Source organism: Equus quagga, chromosome 1 (genome assembly GCF_021613505.1).
Source record: "Equus quagga isolate Etosha38 chromosome 1, UCLA_HA_Equagga_1.0, whole genome shotgun sequence".
Taxonomy (NCBI): domain Eukaryota; kingdom Metazoa; phylum Chordata; class Mammalia; order Perissodactyla; family Equidae; genus Equus; species Equus quagga.
In genome coordinates, this window is record NC_060267.1 from 82212601 (window position 1) to 82233969 (window position 21369).

At 39.8% G+C, this 21369-nt stretch overlaps 1 protein-coding gene across 1 annotated transcript; it reads right to left on the minus strand.

Moving 5' to 3' along the window:
- Positions 1 to 1423: 1423 nt before the first annotated feature.
- Positions 1424 to 18984, minus strand: PSMD5 (proteasome 26S subunit, non-ATPase 5). Its single transcript, XM_046640508.1, has 10 exons — positions 18761 to 18984; positions 13055 to 13199; positions 11909 to 12022; positions 11338 to 11466; positions 9715 to 9824; positions 7884 to 8026; positions 6917 to 7108; positions 4917 to 5026; positions 4394 to 4534; positions 1424 to 2246 (listed from the first exon to the last, which is right to left on the minus strand). Exons 1-10 carry the CDS (start codon positions 18934 to 18936, stop codon positions 1989 to 1991), a joined length of 1518 nt encoding a protein of 505 aa, XP_046496464.1. The 5' UTR covers positions 18937 to 18984; the 3' UTR covers positions 1424 to 1988.
- Between the last annotated feature and the right edge of the window lie 2385 nt (positions 18985 to 21369).

Below are 21369 nucleotides of genomic sequence, written 5' to 3' on the forward strand. Positions count from 1 at the left end.
TGTGCCACCTGTACAGGGTACTTCATTTCTCAGGCTTAGTATCTTTGTCTGCAAAATGATACTTAACTCGTACAGCTGTTATGAGGATAAAATGAGAATATGCATACCAAGGGCCTAACATAAAGTAAATGCTAAGAAATGGCAGCTATTATTAATAATAAAGAACTTTGCGATTTTCCCCTTTAAATTCTAGGCTTTGGTCACTGAATTACTTGTAGTTCCCTACATGTGTTCTTGTTTTCCTAGCTGTACTCCTGCTTGCTCTGCTACTTCCCTCTATCCTTCACTCGACTATCTCCCATGAGTTCTTCAAGATGCGAGGGAAAAATCTTCCCTCAGGTCTAGGGTAGGTGTTTTCTGTTTTCCTCTATTTTTGTATTTACTATATACTAATTTTCTATTGATCTGTTTTCCTCCACTATTAGCCACTTGCTACCTGTGTGATTTTGGAATAAGCTACTTAACTTCTCTGAGCCTCAGTTTCTTCATCTATGAAATAGAGATCTAAAAATTAAATGAGGTAAACTTAGGACTTAGGACAATGTCTAATTCTTTTCCCAAAGCCAGGCACATGAGCAGTCAAGAAGAGTTTATTAAATGCAAAATAAAATAATAGTTTGCAAATTGTATTTAATCTTAAAAAAAGTCACAGGTGCAAAATCAGAATCAGCATGTAGGCCATACCTAGGAGAGAGGGCAATCCTTTGAACTCTGTTGTTAAATGACTAACATCAGCATCACGAATGAGATTAAACAAAAGTCACCTTAAAGAGAGAGAATGTTCCTCAGTCCAGGGAAGTCCTGGCTGTAGACTAATTAGTGGTATTAGCAGTAGGGAAATGGTTGATATGGAAAAAGGAGACTCAGGGATACCAGAGATGGCAGAAGAGAGATGATCAATCTGGAGACAAGCGAATTCTAGTCACTTGAGAACCATTTTGTTACAAAGCAGGGATGGTTTATCAACGTCACCATGGACTAAAAGAGACCTATCTCTAGATTCTGAAGTGTCACACTCTGATAACACACTCACGCACAAACCTCTGGATTGGCGATGGGTATGCAGAGTGCTTTGGTGTTTAGAGAGCAGGGCACTGGAAAACAGGTGGGAACATTTTTTGGTCAATGAAAAAGTGCATCCCTTGCTAATCAATGAGATGGCATCCTAGTTTATACATAGCGTCCCTTTCGTTCTAACTCAGGTTATTAGGAGTCAGTTTCCTTCTCTCTGATCAACTCAATATTGACTTGACAACTCTGAAAAATTAAAAGCAAAACCCTCAACAATGACGACCCACCAGTAAATAAAAAGACAGTTTGGGGACGTTTCCAGTTTAGTATATTATTACTCCTCCTCCTCCAAAACCACTATAGAGTAAAATTCATAGATAAACAGCAAAAAAGCATCAAAGAACACCAGAAACATTTTTAAAAGGTTTATTTACTATTTTTCAAAGGAATAATAGTAACAAAAAAATCAGAAGAGACCTTATTAAAAGTATTTATTCTTAGTATGAAGAACATAATTTTAAGATTCCATATTACTTGTTTTTCAAATAATATTTATATCCAAGACTTTGAAAGTGGCATCAGAAGGGGGAAAAGGACCAAAAAAGAACAAAAAAAGGGTGGTGAAGAGAATTCAGAAACAACCTGGTTCTATTTCAGTTGAAGTAGATTTTAAAATAAGACAGTAAGTTCATGGAAATGTTCTGGGAGGAGAACAAAACTTCCATCTTCTTGCAAAGATTAAGGCAGTCAAAGGAATCTGAAAAGCATTTGGTTCAATTCTGACCAAGTTTGCCTCCTTTCCTGGTTTCAGATTGTACTTCAACGTAGAAACACAACAAATGTTGGTAATAAAATTACATTAGATGCTCCATGATAATTCTTGGGGGAGGGAAGTCTCTGTTTTGTAAATTACAGATGGAGTCAAATGGCTTAGGAGAAGGTTTGGTAAAAAAAAATGGTCTAGACTCCAGAAGCAATCATTCAGCTCCTTCCACTGCTGTTGTGGAAATAGGTTTCACATAGTATGGACCTTCGCTCAGGTAAGTTCTGAGCCTCAAATAATTTGGGTTCCCAAAGATTTCCGCAATTGTCTTGGAATTGGCAAGTGCTTTCACCAGTTCATATTTGGCATCCTTTGAAGCTTTGTCACGCTCCACGGACCGGTCCATCACATATTCTACAAAACCTGGACTATTAAACATAAGTTTCTGAGCCCAGGGTTGGTCTGCAATGGCCTAAAACGAAGATAGAAAGAACTCAATTTCTCTGAGCCTTAAAAAGTTAAGTTTGCTAGTGGGATGGCACAGTCCCTAGAAAGAAATTTAGCAACATGAACCTTAAAAATGTTAGTTTCCTGGGAATCTAACTTAATAATCTAAATATTAAAAAATCTTTGTATACAAAGATGTTCAATATAGTATGAAAGTCACAATACAAATGTCTAACAGTGAGGGGATGGGTAAGTAAATTATGGTATATAGCCATAAAAAATTAAATAAAAATTAAGAATAACATTTATAAAGGATAAGTAAATCTGTATATGAAAAAAGTAGATTCAAATTATATTACAACAGTGGAAAAATAAAACAAAAACTAGAAAATAAAAGACTACCCTAAAGAAATTCTCATACATGTGCACAAGATGATATTTTTGAGAATGTTCATTATAGCATCCTTTGTAATAGAACTTATCTAAATCTTCATTTATAGAAGAATGATATACTGTGGCTATACAATGAAATACTAGTGACTTTCTAATTGCTTCTCTCAGTATAAATCTTAAAAACATAATGTTGAAAAAAAAAAAAAAAAACATAATGTTGAAGAGAAAAAGAAAGTTGTAGAATGACGTGAATGGCATAATACCATTTACAAAGTTTAAGAATACGTAAAAGACTGTAATTTGTTTTAAGGATATATACATATGTAGTAAAAGTATTAAATCATTTGTGGGGTTGTAAACCCTGAATTCCTAACAGTGATTATATCCAGAGAGGGAAGGAGGGGAATGGGATTGGGCAGAGGAAGCAAGGTATGACTATATGTTTGAGATAGTTCACCAATAAATAAATAAATTAATAAATACTAACACTAATATTAAAAGGAAATACACCAAACAGGTATGACTTTATGTGATTTTAAAACTTCTACTTCTCAATCTTTCTCCAATTTTAAAATGGTGAATAAACCACTTTTATAATATTTTTAAAAACCACACCACTACATTTTATGAACAAGGAACAATCATGTTTAGAGCCTAGGCTCTTCCTCTCCACATGTGTTCGGCAGACCAGCAGTATCAGCGTCACCTGGGAGCTTGTGAGAAATTCAGGATCTCAGCTCCACTGCAGAACCACTGACTCAGAATCTACATTTTAACAAGATCTTAAAGTTCCAGAAACACCAGCTTAGTTACCAAGCTGAGGATGAAGGGTGGGCTGAAATAAAAATAGCCATCCCAACCAGTAAATCAAAAATTATCTCTACAGCTGTGGCCAACTAAGTGGAGCAGAAGGTAGAAGAGTGGAAAAAAAATAAAGTAACAACGGGAATAGCAATGCAGGAGCCAAAAGGACTACCACAGTGACTACTGACAAGGGTAAAGCAGTGTAGAAACATTTTTGAAGTTGATGGGAATCCTGTATCCTTCAAGACCCAGTTCAGGTATCACATCCTGCAGGACGCCTCCCGTCTCTTGTCGCCTCCATTCTCCTTGTTCCCTCCCTCTCTAGGCCAAGCATGCTGCCTGAAATCCCATTATTACGATTACTAAAGTCATTACTATATTTCCATGAGCCCAGGCACCAGGTAAGTGTGGGAGCTACCAAGATAAATCAGATATGGTTCCTATTCTTAAGAAACTGTTTAACAGGTCAATAAATAAACATTTTCAACATAATGTAATAAATAGAACACAGAGGTATTATTCTCACCACAACTGTAATTATATAATTAACTCTACAATTATATTTATTGCCTGAAGGTAGAGGGCACACAGGGGTCCAGAGATATAAAGCAAGCAGGTTGGTATCACTAGAACATTAAGTGCCAGAAGGGGAATGGCAGGAAAAGGAAATAAGGCTCAGGAAGATGACCAGGGCTGGTCAATAAGGGCTTGCCCGATGGCAGAGAAGGAATCTGGAATTAATTCTGTGATCCCATAGCATCCTGTTCAACCTGCTGCCACAGCAGCTAATACCTTTTACTAATACAGTTTATAATACCTAATACCATGTACACATCTGTCTCCCTCATTAGTCTATACTAATAGCAGCACTTGTGTATCCCCGGGGCATGGCAGAGGTACTGGCTCATTGTAAGTACTCACATGTTGAACTGGCAGAGTCCCAGAAGGACCTGTGGAAAAGAAGAGGATGCCTACCGTGAACACTTTTAAGGCAGCACAGCGTAGATCAGGGAAGGGTTGATTACTGATGCCACGGAAGAGCTCCAGCGGGTCCCGAGATAAAGAAGAAAACCAGGATTCTGTCATCCTCAGGAGGTCATCAGTCTGCTGCTCAGGCTACAGGACAGAAAAGGAAACCTCAAGACATCTAGAAGTCAGGAAACCTGGGTTCTGCTGGCACTCTGTCATTAACTCACTGTGTGATCTCTGCCAAGTCAGGAGCAATCGTCCCCAAACCCAGCCTATACTTTCCCAATTTTTTTTTCACGGAGTTAATTAAGCAATCTCTAGGATCCTCTCCAGTTCTAATACTCTATGATTCCACTTTAACTTTGAAAAATGTCACTAGTCATATAGAATGATGGTTATCTTCTTTTACTAAGAGTGAGAAAGATGGCATTTGGTCAACATGTATGTTAACTAGTGATATACTGATTCACACAGATTTATTCTCCCAAACGTATCCCTCTGTCCTTCATTAATTTCCCAATCTACTTACTGGTAAATAAAGAAGTGATGAAAGTGCATCCAAACACCTAATTTTGAGTTCTGTTGAGGCATTTTTCGCTTGATATCCTATTTTCACGAGCAAGCGTTCAAAGCGAGTTCCTTTGAAGGATAATGAGAGATTTTTTATTGTGGTAAAATACACATAACATAAAATCGACCATTTTAACCATTTTTAAGCATGCAGTTGAGTGGTACTAAGTACATTCATATTGTGCAACCATCCCCACCATCTATCTCCAGAACTCTCCATTCCCCCATCTCCACCTGCTGGTGACTACTCTTCTACTTTCTGTCTCTGTGTATTTGACTATTCTAGGTATCTCAGATAGTTGGAATCATACAATATTTGTCCTTTTCCATCTGGATTATTTCACTTAACATAATGTCTTTAAGATTACTCCATGTTGCAGCATGTACGAGAATTTCATTTGTTTTTAATGCTGAATAATATTCCATTGTATGTATACGCCACGTTTTGCTCATCCATTCATCCATTCAATGAACACTTGGGTTGTTTCTACCCTTTTTGGCTATTGTGAATGAACACAGGTGTACAAATATCTGTTTGAGTCCCTGCTTTCAATTATTTTGGGGATATACCTAGAAGTGGTCTTGCTGGATCGTATGGTAATTCTACGTTTAATATTTTGAGAAACCATCATAACTGTTTTCCACAGTGGCTACACCATTTTACATTCCTATCAGATATGCACAAGGGTTCCAATTTCTCACATGCTTGTCAATACTTGCTATTTTCTGTTTTATAAAAAAATGATACCCATCCTAAGTGAACAATGAGATTTTTTTTTTAAAAGATTTTATTTTTTTCCTTTTTCTCCCCAAAGCCCCCCAGTACATAGTTGTATATTCTTCGTTGTGGGTCCTTCTAATTGTGGCATGTGGGACGCTGCCTCAGCGTGGTTTGATGAGCAGTGCCATATCCGCGCCCAGGATTCGAACCAACTAAACACTGGGCCGCCTGCTGCGGAGCGCGCGAACTTAACCACTCGGCCACGGGGCCAGCCGCAACAATGAGATTTTTTAAAGTATGCTTTTGTATACTATGACCCCTATCAACCTAAACCAACATAAAAATAAATATGTAGTTAGAGACCAAGTGACAGTCCTAAAACACAGAGTCACACGCAACACAGCATATATAAGTCAAAGTGCAGAGGATTTGGAATCAAAGGACCTGGGTTTGAGTGGCAGCTGCCCAAAGTCTGCATGATCTTAGAAAATTTTCTTAACTTCTCTGAGTTGCAGCTACCTTATCTGTAAAATGAGAACGACAATAGTGTGTTCTTGGCAGGATCATAGGAGGAAATGTCATAGGCAAAAGCAGTTAGAAAAGAACGTGTGATGAGGATACAAGTTGTGATACACAACAGCATGTTCACTTTCAGCATATACCTCACAGGGTTTCAACAGTGCTGCATTTATTATTTTTCGTGTAGAATTCACAGTGCTTTCAAGATACTCATGGATGTGCCACAAAAGTATCACTCTTAACATAAAATCTTATAACAAATTTTCATTTCTTTTCCTTTCTTGATATTACAAATATGAAACAAATGTGTCTTTTCATTAAATATTCACAGCAACCCTGAGTAGTCATTAGACTCTTTTTATAAATGAGGAAAATGAGGCCTAGAGTAGTGAAGTGAGTAAATGAAGTTCAAAAAGCTAGGTGAGTGTTAGAACTGGGACATGAATCCAGGTCTTTCTGACTCCAGCCCTTGGTCTTTGTACCATGAATACTACATAAGGCAGATGGAGAAGAGAAAGAGTGTGTGGGCCAGTCAAGTCAAAAAACAAAATTTCAGTAATAATCATGAGACTTTTAGGGAGGAGTCTAAGATTATGGTAAAAAGACTGCCACTTGTAAAAACCAGTTTTTATGATACAGTTAATGTACTAGCTAATGATCTTAAATCCTTGTCAAAAATGAAGATATCCCTAAAGAAAGCCAAAACAAATCACACCAACCTGTTTTCTGTAACACCTGTTTTCCTTCAACATTGGATCCCAGGATTCCAATTGTGTCCACTGCTACACCAACCATGGTGGGGTCCTGACTTTCTGTCATTTCAAAGACTTTTTCCACAAAGACAGGATAACGCTCACAGACCTGTTGAGGACTATCCATGATAGCCAGGTTTCCAAAAAACTTCACAAATCCTAAAAATATTAAAATACATTAAAAATAGATTATTTTAAATTTTAATATATTAAAAATATAGAGGAGGAAGACAGCATAAATTGTGGGCCCTATGTTTTCATAGGGACAATAATAAACTACAGGCTAGAAAGAGGAAAAAGGTTATGGCACTGTATTCCCTGGAAATCAGACAGACTTAATAAGAAGGACCTGTGATGTTTGGTCCTGAGAGAACAGAAAACCCAAGGTGTTAATGAAGCTGGGTCCAAATGCTGAAGCACTGTCATATGCAAGAGGGAGAACAAAGAAATCACAGGAAGGCAAGTTTGGAGTTATTATTAGGAAGAAATTTTTAGACAGAGATGTTCATCAATGAAATAAGCTAAGCTACCTAAGGAAGGAATAAATCTCCAAATTCTGGAAGTGCTCAAGAAAAACAAATCAACCATGTCCTAGAAGAGAACGGCTGGAGTAGATCTTATATTAATAAAGATTCCAACTCAGAAGTTTGATGAATCTGTGAAATGTACTGTAAATGTTGTGACTAGTACTTTTATTTTTCTTTTGGCTGAGGTTGAAAGGAAACCATCCTAATGCTCTAAGTAGCAATACTTCCAGAAAATGACAATCAACAGTTCATAGCTTCCAGGGCAATAGAGTCTACCTCATTAAGGGGCTATGGGTATTATCTCAAGGGAAGCAGCTCTCAAGAAAACAATCCCTGGCCACCCCTGTCAGAGATAACTCAGAAACAAAACATGCACCATCATTTCCACAGGCATCAATATTTCTTACCTGGCAAATAGAAGCTAGAGAAAGGGTCTGAATCTGCCCCAACAATTATATTAGAAATCTGATCAATTACTCCTTCCTGAGCAAGGTACTGTCGTCCATGATGAGTACTTGCCAGCGATGTCACCGTCTCTATACAGGTTGCTCTGAGATGCCAAGATTTTGCATAGGATTAGCATACTTTATAAACTGCTTTCACATAGGTTATCCTATTTAATTCTTTCCATCAAATCTGAACGGTCAGTGATCCTGGCTCTACTTTTCAGATGAGGACAGAAGGATGAGAAAATTGCAGTGTCTTGTCCAGAATCACGTTGTTATTAAAAGGCAGAGTTTAGACCTAAATCTTGCCCTTCTGACTTGAGGCTCATTATTATTTCCATTATAACATAGTTACTTCCTAGGAAATCTTTTTAAGCTTTTGTTTTATTTTGAAATGTCAAACATATACAGGAGTAAAAAGGACAGTACAGTAAACCCCAATGTACCCATAATCCTGATTGTATAGCTATCAAGATTTTGCTTTAATCTTTTTTCTCCATTTTTTTCTGAATTGTTTTAAAGCAAATTCTAGTCATCTTGTAATTTACCCCTGCATACGTCAGCGTGCATCTCTAAAAAACACGAAGTTTTTCTCACATAATTATAATGCCTTTTCTACATATTAAAAAAATTAATAATAATTCTTTGGTATCATCTAATACCTAACCATGATCAAATTTCCCCAATTAACTAAAAAAAGTATTTTTATAGTTGGTCCTAAGGTATTTTAACTGACTATTTGCAAGCTTTTTTTTCTATGTCACAAAATCTGATACAAAGCTAAAAAAAATTAACAAAATTAATTCCCTTATTAGGACTGCTTTGAAACAGTGTAACTGGTGACTGATTTGTGCATCTGAGATTAACAAATTCAGTCACATTCAATGAACATAGGACGATCAGAAAATCATTTAAGACAGGGATAACAAAACCTATGTACACAAAGATGGTAACTATGGTGCTATTATAAGAGCAAAATACTTGAAGCAAACTAAGTGTTCAACAGTGAGGATGTATTAGTAAATTGTGGAATATCAATAAAGAAACTTTTGGCAGATAGTAAAGGGGACTTAGTGAGTAGGGGGCTGGGAGGGAGGAGACTGGAATTAACATTTCTTTGAGGACCTATGTCAACCATTGTCTTGGTCTCTACGGGGTCAATCATGTAATCCTCATATTATCTTCTTTACAGTTGTCATTGTCCCATTTAGGAGAGAGGAAACTTAAGTGCAGAAAGGTTACAATAATTTGTCCAAGGTCAAATAGCTAATAAGTAGCAGAAAGGAACTCAAGTCCAAGTCTTGCTCATTTTCAAAAGTCACGTTTCAGAGGAAGATGGGCATGGATGTTAGCTCAGGGCCAGTCTTCCTCAGCAAAAAGAGGAGGATTGGCAGTAGTTAGCTCAGGGCTAATCTTCCTCAAAAAAAAAAAAAAGTCACTTTTTTTCCATCATGCCATAGTGCTATTATTTAACAACAAACCAACACCAAACAATGTGTACATTAACACAGTAAGTAACACAAAATGGCATCACCATGTGATTGTAACTTTTTAAGACCACACATGCCTAAGGACAGGGAACCAGTTATTCAAAAGCAGCTGGATTGTCATGCGGGGTTTTGCTAAGTTCTAGTATGCTGTCACAATATAAGCTTCTTCAGGACATACATGAGTCATGAGATTGCAACCTGGGCATAGGCTCTAGCAGGGAAGATCACACTGAGTCCCAAGGTTGTTTCCTGGCCCTTCAAAAGAGGACTTTTTGCTTTAAGAACTCTCTCAGAAAACATACCTGACTAGCACATCCTCACCAGTCAGCTCTCTGAGGAGCTGGGTTACCAGTCCACTGGTGGTACAGTAGTTTAAAGATTCTGGTGACACAGAAGAAATTTCCACAATTAGCTGAAAGAAAAGAACAGAAAAAGCAGAAAGGTCAAAACAGCCCCAAACTTGTCAGATCTCATTTTAAGTTAAATGTTGGAGTTTACATAATTGCATTTTAAAAAATCCATTGTTTGTCTCCACAAGTAGGAAAACTTTATCGAACACATAAGAAATTACTTTGACACAGAAACACTCCATTATATCTAGGTGTATCTGCACTTAAAAAAAAAAATCATCAATTAGAGTGCAAAAGCCTGAATCAGCAATAACAGACAGATTGTAAAAATCATTCATTCATTCATTCATGCATACATTCTATCAGTCAATCATTCACAGGCATGTCCTGAGGGCTTACTGAAAGATATAGGACACTGAAGGATTTTAAGCACAGGTATGACGGAATCAGATTTAGATTTTTAAAAGATCATTCGGACTGCATGTGAAGACAGACTAGTGGTGACAAAATAAGGACACCAGTTTGGATGCAAATACAGCAGTCCACGTGAGAGATACTGGTAGCTTAGACTAGGATGTTGGTGGCTATACCAAGGAAGAGAAATGCGTGGGTTTAAGTAAAACCAACATGACATGATGACTGAATAGATAAGTGGTAGGGAGAACAAAGCCCCACAGAGAATGAGCTTAAGTCTAATATCCAACCATGAGGACTGTGGGACAGGGCCACTTTGTTGCTGCTGTTTTTTATTAGGGGCAGGAAGCAGGTAGAAAAGATCAGGAGTTTGGTTTTAATGAGTGTGAGGGGCCCAGAATATGTCCAAGGGGGAGAGAGTGAATAAGCAGTTGGACCCGAGGCTCTGAGCTCAGAAGAGAGATCTGGGACGGAGTTTATGTTTGAGAGTCATCACCATTACAGGTGGGAAGTGAAATCAGAGGATGAACGATACTGCCTAGGAACGAATACAGAGTACAGTGAGAACAGGGCTCAGGACTTCACCTTCACAAACTCCAACCATTACAAGTTCCATAGAGGATAATGAGCCAGGAGACTGGGAAGAAACAGCTAGAGGCAGAAGGAGAACCAGAACAGTGTGGTATCAAGACATGAAAAGTACGAGTGTTTTGAAGCGAGAATTAGACTGTAGAGGGTTCCATTTTGAATACGTAGCCTATCAACTGTGTGGCCTTGGGTCAACTACTCCATCAATAGTGAGGTTAATGATAATGATGTATAGGGTTTACTGTGAAAACTGAAGATGACATCTGTGAAGATTTAGCACAGCGCTCAGTACAAAGCTCGTGCGAATGAGAGCCATTTCTTCTTACAACTAATTTTTTCAAAGTCCAGTTCCAATGGTATCTCCTCTGTTATAGCACTTACAGTGCAGTGTAAACATTTCTTATCTGTCTCACACTAGGCTGGGAGTTCATCACTATATCTCCAGCATGTGGTATAGGGCCTAACACAGACTATGTACTCAATAAATGCATGTTAAACAAGCCATCTTCCTTCCAATGCAAGCTTGACTGCATCCTGAATTGTAGGCATCAGAAACGGTGCTTTTAGTCTTACCTCATACACCCTGTATCGAACAATGTCATTTGTTTTCATTACATTTTTCAAATCATCCAGCAGATTGCTTTCAAATAAAGCCTCCAGTCCAGCTTGGGTCAGTGATATTCTTGACAGGGATTTAATGGCCTTATGAGGAAAGAAAAGATCTCTAAGTCATAAAAATATAGAGTATTAATATCTACTTCATAAGACTGATGTGAAAATTAGTGCATGGAATGCCCCTTGCCCAATGAGCATTCATTACATTTTAGCTATTATTATTTATAATTGGAAAAGATACATATTATTCTCAACAGAAAGCAGATTATGTAAGTTTTGTTTCCCATCAAGCAACCCATTGTAAGCCCTATGATGGATAATTCAGGTATGTGTCTTCTAGAAAACAGAAGGGTTTTATTAGTATTTATGTGACATCATTTATTTATCTGATACCATATATCTGTAGTAGGAAATTCAATTACACAGATCATCCATTTAAACGTTTACCTCTCAATCCAGAAGGCCCTTCCTTGCCTTTTAGGACACTAATATCTCTGCGCGTTTAAGCTGATGGCTCTAGCTGACTTACCGCTTTAGCTACAGATAGATTCTCTCCACCAATACAATAAACGACTTGTTTTAGTAATTCAGCATTATTTAGAATCTCAGTAACAGCATCAGAATTTTCAACAATTCTTCCAACCTGAAAGAAAGAAAAAATCAGAAATACTCTTCCAAGGTAGGGCAACACATGAACACACAATGGTCAAATTTCCTTAGCATGCAGTTATTTTAGGAGTTACTGATTACAGCTTTAAGACAAGTCATTAGAAATTCCAAATGACCCAAATTCATTAAAGCTAAACACACATATCGTCTAGTAACATCTTTGAAAGGAAAGAAAAAAAAAAGCTGGGTAAAGAGTTGAGACACTTCAGTGAGTGAAAACAATATAAATCCTAGTTCTGTCAATTTTTAGCTACATTGACCTTGGGCAAATTAAATAACTTCTTTGAGCCTAATATTTGTCAATAAAATGGGATTATAATACTTAACTGCAAGATAGTAATGAAGATTAAATGAGACTAAACAGGTAAAGCACCTACTACACCATCTGGCACATAAATGATCAATGAATAAATTGATAGTTTCGCCTTTTTGTTGAATAAACAATTTAGAGGAGAAAAGGAAAAACAGTAGTTGAATATGTACTGGATAACTAACTGCTCAGCTCCTAACATTTCAAAAAGATTAATCCTCAGCAGCAGCTCTTCACCCAAATCTTAGTAGGATATTCTGGTTACCAGGGTGATAAGAGTTACTGTCTTAATTGGTTGGTTTAGTGACCTTCACAATAGTACTTTGTTCATGCCGCTATAAGACTTAACATGGCAATCTTTTTCTCTAGACTTGGGGTTCCTTGAAGGAAAGACATACACTTTATTTATCTTGGTGGCACTAACAGTATATGATACAATGCCTGGCATGTAAAAGGAACTCAGTCAGTATTTGATGAATGAATGACTCAGACGGTACTTAGTGGAATTCTTACTTTAGCTTGTATCCCCTCAGGTAGAGTTAGCTATGAACATTAGAATAGCCTTGACACTCCCTAGAGACAGAGAGATCATATTTTCCTTATCGCTCTTTCTTTGGCATGCAGCATAGAGCCTGGTCCAGAGCAAGCAGTCACTAAATGTCAGTTCCTTTATTACGTGCTGGTAAAATGTCATACCTGGGACAGAGTGAGGATTTTTACAGAATCACTGGGGTGGGTGAGCCCCCTCTGCAGGTCACCCTTGAGGTTCCGGGCCACGTGAACTGGCTCCACAGCTTGGAGCAATCTCTCCAGAATGGATACACACAAAGCAGTCTGTTCCCTAAAGGAGGCACCATAGCTCTCATTAGTTCATGTCTTGCCAGGTAGAAAGTAACAAGCTAAGAATATCTGCCACTTAGCTCAGTGAGGATCTCTTCCACACAGACTTCCCTTTGAAACACTAGCTTCTACTAATTTATTAAATAATTTACTAAGTACCTATTAGTGCCGTGACTGTGCTGAGGCTACAAAGAAGGATAAGATATATTCTCTAGCCTCAAAGAGCTCAGTCTAATGGAAGATATGGAAAAACAGAAAGGCAACTATAATCCAGGTAGATAAATGCTATAGGTTTGGGCTGGAAGCTGTGGCAGCTCAAATAAGAAGACAGTACAGAGAAGGTCTCTCAGAGGGGTAACACCTGAGATAAACTTTAAGAAAAGGTGAGAGTTATCTCAGAGAAGACAGTACCTGTTCTAGGAAGAGGGGGTAGCAGCACACGAAACGGCAGAGAGGAATGAGATAGTGTTATGCATTCAAGGAACCACAAGTAGCTTGGTATGACTAGGTCAGAAGGGGAGAGAGGTGGGGAGGAGGTAAAAGGCGGGAGATGAACAGCAAGACATAAAACAGGAAAGACGCCCAGAAGCCAGGTTTTGATAGGTCTTTTATGTCCCGCAATGGAACTTAGCCTTTTTCCAGAAGGCAATGACAAGCCATGAAGCAGTTTTAGAGCACAGAAGTAACATGATGAGATCTGACTTATAGAAATCACTCTGCATCAGTGTTAGAGAAAGAATTTTCAGTTAGAAGGCATCATTGAGGGGCCGGACCCGTGGCCAAGTGGTTAAGTTTGCACGCTCCGCTTAGGTGGCCCAGGGTTTTGTCAGTTCGGATCCTGGGTGTGGACACAGCACCGCTTATCAAGCCATGCTGAGGCAGCGTCCCACATAGCACAACCAGAAGGACCTACAACTAGAATATATAGCTATGTACTGGGGGGCTTTGGGGAGAAGAAGGAAAAAAACAAAGATTGGCAACAGATGTTAGCTCAGGGGGTCAACCTTTAAACAAAAAAAAAGAAGACATTGTTGACAATGAGAAGTGATGAAGGAATAAAACAGGCGAGTAGCAGTGGGGATGGAGAAGAGGGAAAAGATTCAACAGCTATTAAAGAACTACATTAATCAGAACTTGATGACTACCAGATGTAGATACAGAAGGTGTTTCAAGAGTAACTTCCTCGTCTCTTAATAGGCAGTACAAGTAAATGGGCACTCACATACCGCTAATAAGAGTATGCAATTAAATTGGTACACATTTCTAAAAGGTGATTAAGCAATACACAGCAAAAGCCTTAAAAAGGAACATATCCTTTTAACTTAAGGATTGTACTTTGCATAACTGAGCCTAAAGGAGTAATTAAGAATGTTCTTATACCCAAGACAATTGAAAACATATGTCCACACAAAAATTTGTACACAAATGTTCATAGCAGTGCAAACGACCCAAATGTCCATCAATTAATAAATGCGAAATGTGGCATATCCATACAATGGAATATTATTCAATCATAAAAAGGAATGAAGTACTGATACATGCTACAACATGGATGAACCTTGAAAATATGTGAAGTGAAAGAACCCAGAGACAAAAGTGTTCCTTTTGATGATGATTCCATTTATATGAAATGTCCAGAATAGACAAATCCATAAAGACAGAAAGCAGATTCCTGGTTGCGAGGGGCTGGAGGAGGGGATAAGAGGGGGAATGGAGAGTTACTGTTAATGGGTACATGTTTCCTTTCCTCTTTTAAAAAACTGCAATTGTACATATCATAAAATTTACCATTTTAACCATTTGTAAGCAAACAGCTCAGTGGCATTAAGTGCATTCACACAGTTGTGCAACCATCACCACCATCCATCTCCAACAACCTTTTTCATTTTCCCAAACTGAAACTCTGTATCCATTAAAAACTAACTCCTCATTCTCCCCTTCCCTCAGTGGGTAGCAACCACCATTCTACTTTCTATCTATAGGAATTTGTCTACTCTATGCACCTCATACAAGTGGAAGCATACAGCATTTGTCCTTTTGTGTCTGGCTTATTTCACTTAGTATAATGTCTTCAAAGTTCATCCATGTTGTAGCACACGTCAGAATTCCCTTCCCTTTTAAGGCTGAATAATATTCCGTTATATGTATATAACACATTTTGTTTATCCATTCATCCACTGATGAACGCTTGAGTTGCTTTGGTGATTTTAGTTTGTTTTAGCCATTCTAATAGGTATATAGTAGAATCTCAATGTGATTGTAATTTGCATTTCCCTAATGACTAATGATGTTGAGTATCTTTTCACGTGCTTATTTGTCAGCCATATATCTTCTTTTTCAAATATTTTGCCCATTTTTAAGTTGGGTTCCTTTCTTGTTATTGAGTTTTGAGAGTTCTCTATGTATTCTGAATACCAGTCCTTTATGAGAAATATTCTTTGCAAAGATTTTTCTCCATTTGTGACTTGCCTTTTCATTCTCTTAACTGTGACCCTGGAAGAGCAGAATGTTTAATTTTGATGAAGTCCACTTTATCCATTTGTTCTTCTATGCATCATGCATTTGGTGTCACATCAAAGAAATCTTTGTTTAACCCAAGGTCACAAAAACTTTTTCTAAAGTTTTCTTCTAGAAGTTTTATAATTTTAGGTTTTATATTTACGTTTATAATCCACTCTCATACACTGCTGGTGGGAATGTACAATGGTAGAATCACTTTGGAAAACAGTTTGGCAGTTTCTTAAAAGTTAAACATACACCTACCATATGATCCAGCCATTCCACTCCTAGGTATTTACTCAAAGAGAAAAGAAAGAATATGTCTACGTAAAGACTTGTACATAAATGTTCATAGCAGTGTTATCTGTAATATACCCAAACTGGAGACAATGCAAATGTTCATCAACAGGTGAATTGGTAAACAAATTGTGGTACATCCATACAATGGATGACTACTCAGCAATAAAAAGGAATGAAGTATTCATTCACACCACATGGATAATACTTAAAATTATGCTGAGTGAAAGAAACCAAAAAAAAGAGTGTATATTGTATGATTCTACTTATATAAAACTCTAAAAAATAAAGGCAAACTCATCGATAGCGATAGAAAGCAGATCACTGGTTGCCTGGCTGAGGCAGGGAGGGATCACTAAGAGGCATGAGGAAACTTCTGGGGGTGAGAGATATCTTTGCTATGTTGATTGTGGTGATGGTTTCATGGGTATATATGTGTCAAAACTCGTTAAATTGTACATTTTATTATGCACAATTTATTTTATGTAAATTATATCTCAATAAAGCTGTTTTAAGAAAAAGCAACGGTAGGTTAAACTTTGTAGTGCACAAATTTCAAGTCACATGTGGCCCTTTGGTACCAAGAAGCCAAAGAGTTAATAACTTACAATCAGTCTTGTTTGACTTCCGTGTTGTAAAGCAGTAATCTTAGGACATACTTTCCCTCACAGAAACTCCTGTCGAGACTGTAGATTCACATCTATTAGACCAGACCTTGAACTAATATATAGCAACCTGAGTGCTTTAACCAGGATAACAGCAATGTATCTGGAGACTGCCAATCTACTATCCAGAGAAGAATTATTCCCACAAACTGCAGTTTGTATCTACTATGTAGTCAGTTCTGAAGTACCCTGCCTTTAAATTTTCATTATGATTGTTTGCTAGAGCCCTGCTCCTTCATTCAGCAAACCATCTCCCCCACAGAACTTATTCTTAAGACTCCTCTTCGTTTCAGTTCCTACTGCATCCCTGGTGTTAACTTATGATATGAGCCTTGAAAGTCTCTTCATCTATAAGATAAAGTGGTTGGACTAGGCCTCTCCAAAATTTATGAGTCTAATCTTTTATTTAGCTTATATTGTATTATGTGTTGCACCCTAGGAGGGTTGCAGAGATGAACAAAATACGGCCCCTGCCTTCAAAGAATTTACAAACTAGAAATAAATACATTTGAAGTTATAATATATGGCAATAGTGTAAAGCATCATTAACCGAAGTTATGATAATGTCCCTCAGAAGATCTGAGGACCAGTCACTTAAGTGACTAAGAAAGACTATATGCAGTGGATGGCCCCTCACCTGGGCCTTAAAGGATGGTCAGATTTGGAGAGAGGGGAGGGCATTTCAGTTAGAAGGACTGGCATGAATAAAGTTAGGAAAGTGCCAAGTCATGCTCAAGAGAAAGTGAATGGTGCCACCTGGTATCTGGAGGAGATGAAACACATGAATAGGAGTGGAGGGAAAAGTTGAGGCTGGAAAAGTAGGGTGGAAATATGCTGTAAAGGTCCAAATACCAGACTAAGAAGTCATGATTTTACACTGTAGGCAATGGGAAACCACGGAAAAGATGTGAGCCAAGTGACCTGAGAGGTTCACTGTGGTTGTGGCATAGCAAGGACACGCTAGAAAGGAAGCTTTGAGGTAATAAGAAGTCAGACAATGCAATAGACCCAGCAAGAGGGAGAAAATGAAGGACTCAATGAAAGTGAACAAATAAGGGATATTTCATAGACAGACCTCAATAATGTTACCTGATGGATTTAATGATGGGAGAACAAGTATGAAAAAGGGAGGAATCTTAGGCTAGAGCCAAGAGAGCCTTCCGAAATCATCCAGTGTTGATTCAATGACTCATCCTTTTCAAGCAGAAAGGTCACTTTTAAATTTCTGGATCACAAACATTTTAAACCCTTTTACATTATCAGATGATCAAATACAAAGTGTTTCTTAACCAAATATCACAAATGTGCATAAAATGAAAAGTAAAAGTTGCCATCCTACCATTCTAAGTCCCACTTCCATATTAATAGTTCCTGCTGTACCTTTCAGATATTCCCAATGTTATACTAGCCACTGTGAGTTTGAGGGGAAGAGTGTAATCCTTTTTAAAAATTACACGTAATGGGATCATAAACTCACACGATTTTTTTTCATTCAACAACATATATTAGAGATCTTGCCATGGCCACATATATAGATCTATCTCAGTTTTTCTAATCGCTGCACAGAGTTACATACTAATGTGTCATAATTTATTTAAAATCCTCTTTTAATGGATATTTAGGTTGTTTCTAGTTTCTTGCTTTCACCTTCTGCTACGGATATCCCTGCATAGGCGGTGCATTTGTGTGGGAGTACACCTGCACGTTAAGATTCTACAAGAATTACTGGATCAAAAGGCAAGTGAATGAAAAATGTTGACGGATCTTGCCAGACTGCCAGGATAGTACCCCTTCATAAGAGGGGGAGAAAAGCTAAAGGCGTGTACACAGGATTGTGGCGTCCTCCCTGTAGATGGGCAACCCTGCTTCCTCCTCCAATTCCTATTTCAAGGATGAGGTCAGTGAGGCCAGGGGCACACCGCAGAACCTGGACTTGAACCCTGTCTCTAGCCTCTCAGCCCAGGGACCTTCCCTCTCTGAATTTCAGCTATACGCTACCCTCACTGCGACTGGGCAAAAGCCTTCCCCGTCACCCCAGCCACCCGGGTGTCCATGCTCGGGGATGTCACTCTCCCCCATTCAAGCCGCGGGGTCCTCTCACCTGTGGTTCTCGTGGAGCAGCGAGAAAAGCGGGCCAAGGTGCAGTTCCGCCGCTTGCTCGCGGAGCTCGCTCAGCGGCACTGACTGCAGCACCGACTGAAGCGCGCGCAGCTCCTCCAGCGGCGCTTCCAGCCGCGACACCTCCCTCAGCAGCGCCAGCGCCTGGGCCGCCATCATGCCCCTCCCGCAGGGGCTCGCGGGCCGTCGGTTCGGCCCTCTTCCCGGCGAGCTTCCCTGAGTCTCGCGAGATCTGCCCAGCGCAGCCTCCTTTTTCCGAGTTTCGGCTGTGGCTGCGAGCTGCTGGGGCCGCACCAATAGCAATGCGGGGCTGGCGGGCTGCGCGTGCTCGCGGGCTGTCAAGCCTCGCGAGACAGCGGCCGTTAGGGTCGAACCGATGGTCGCTAGAGGGTGAGGGGTCGCGCTCGCGCGTCATCTCGGGCTCCGCTCAGTTGGTCGCGCCGGCCGACTCTCCGGTTGGGTTGCGTGTTTCGCAGAGAGAGCGAAGGTTCGTCCTCTGCCCGGCTAGCGGAGTGGTGAGAATGAGGACCTCCCCCAGGTTGAACGGCTTCGCGGGTGGCCTCCTGCTCTCCAGCCGGACCCTGGGCTGCGGCGAGAGCGGCGGTGCTGGAGGCCGCTGAGGCTCGGGCAGCCCTGAGGCCACCTCGGGCGGGGCGGAGGCGATGGGCATGCCGCTCCCCGGCCGGTCACGTACCAAGAGGAGGCGAAGTGGCATGCCTCTGGAAGACACGATGAAAATTCTCGAGAAGCTGGAAGACGGCGTGAGTAAACCGACGTGGGGCGCCTTTCTGGCGTCAATGAGTCAACCGGGCGAACCATGAAGCAAAACACCAGGGTCATTAGGGCCAGCCTGGAGAGTATTTCGCCCGTCTGCTCCGGGGTGCTGTGCATTCTCCGTGACGTAGACGTGTCAACAATGGAGACTGAGTTAACCTGAGTCGAGGACCAGACCAGAGCGGGGCGGCCTGTGATGCTGAGGGCCGTCTGCAGCCAGGCCAAACGCATTTACAAGCAACTGGTGGAAGCCACTGGGAAGGGCAACCCAGACCAGTGTCTGCGAGCAAGGGATGGTTTGAGAAGTTTAGAAATCGCTACAGTCTGCGAAATTCGAGCCTGATGGGGGAGGAAGAACCGTTAAATGCCCAGTCAGCACCCAAGTATTCCAAGCAACTCCACAGACTGATCAGAGCTAGAGGCCAAGTGCCTCAACAGATCTTCCTCGCCGAGGAGATGAGCTTGTTTGGGAAGTGCATGCCTTCTCGTACTTTAGGGAAAGACGAAAATCCGGAAAGCTTAGAGGAAACGACAGGATTTCCCTCATTTTTTAGTGCCAGTGCACAGGTGACAAAATGATGAAACCATTGCTCCTTTATAAAAACCCTAATCCCACTTGTCTTCTGGAAAAAGATAAAAAACGCCTTCCTGTTTTCTGCTGATCACACCCCAAAGTGACATTAGCCGCTGTCCTCTTTTTGGATTGGTTTCATAATTGTTTTATCCAAGCGCAGACTTATTTAGCAGAAAGAAATCTTGAATCAGAGTGTTGCTAGTTTTGGACAAAGGTCCCAATCACCCAGACTCATTATTCTTGGTGCATATAATGATAATACGGTGTTTCTCCCTCTGGAAGGCACTAGCCGTCTTCAGCCCTTGGATCAGGGTATAATTGAAGCATTCAGGAGGTGTTACACCAAGTATGTATTTGACCAGTTTGCTGACTGTATTGCACAAAACGCTTGCCTTGCTTTGAAAGAAGCGTGGGAAGTACAGCAGTGCTTTGGTAGTGATAAAAGAGGTGATGGATGAAAACCAGCCGCTCTTAAAGCCTGGTGGAAACTTTGAGAGGATGTTGTGAGTGATTGTGCATGTTTCCCTAAAGCCAATGAAGAAGTTAAAAAAATCATAAAGTCTGCAAAACAGATGGGCTTTAAATTCATCAAAATCAGTGAAAGTGAAATTAACGAGCTATTCAAGTTTCAAGCTTTAGCAATAACTGAGAGAGAGTCTCCATCCATAGATGAGGAAGAAGGCAAGTCCCTGGAACCAGAGGTAAAGATGAATCTAGGAACATTGGATGCTGTCTTAGACCAGGCCTCAGACCTCACTGATGCTGCAATTGATATGGATCCTTTCCTGGATTGAAGTTTGGCCTTTAAAAAAGATTTCAGTGAAGTGTTCTATACCTATAAAGAGGTGCAAAACAACCTTCAAAATAAACCCAATGAGTTGAAAGAGAAAGAAGACACAAACAATAAAGAGGAATTAATGTGGGTGAAGGAGATGGATACAGAATCTGAGTCTGAAGGGGAGTCTGAATCTGATTCTGAATCTGATAAGGAGGAGGAGAAGGTAGAGAGAAAGAGGATAAGAAACCTCCAGAAGAGCCTGAACCCTCAGGCAGTGGCCCTAAGAATCTTAGTATATCTGAAGAATCTGCCAAAGCCATAAATGCAGACCTGGACTTTTGGAATCTAACTTTGGAATTGAATCTGGAGAGAGTAGAGATACCTGAGTTGAAGGAAGAAAAAACTCCAGAGGCAGTTTCTTCCAAATAACAGTTCATCTCTTGCCATCCTTCCCCTCTTGTCCTAA

Bases quoted from the DNA above. Each gene is read 5' to 3' on its own strand.
- PSMD5 (XM_046640508.1), bottom strand. From the start codon at position 18,936: ATGATGGCGGCCCAGGCGCTGGCGCTGCTGAGGGAGGTGTCGCGGCTG. The intron at 8,027-9,714 runs GTATGTTTTCTG...TTGGCATCTCAG, and splicing joins GGTGAGGATGTGCTAGTCAG to AGCAACCTGTATAGAGACGG. The intron at 7,109-7,883 runs GTAAGAAATATT...TAATATTTTTAG, and splicing joins CTCTAGCTTCTATTTGCCAG to GATTTGTGAAGTTTTTTGGA.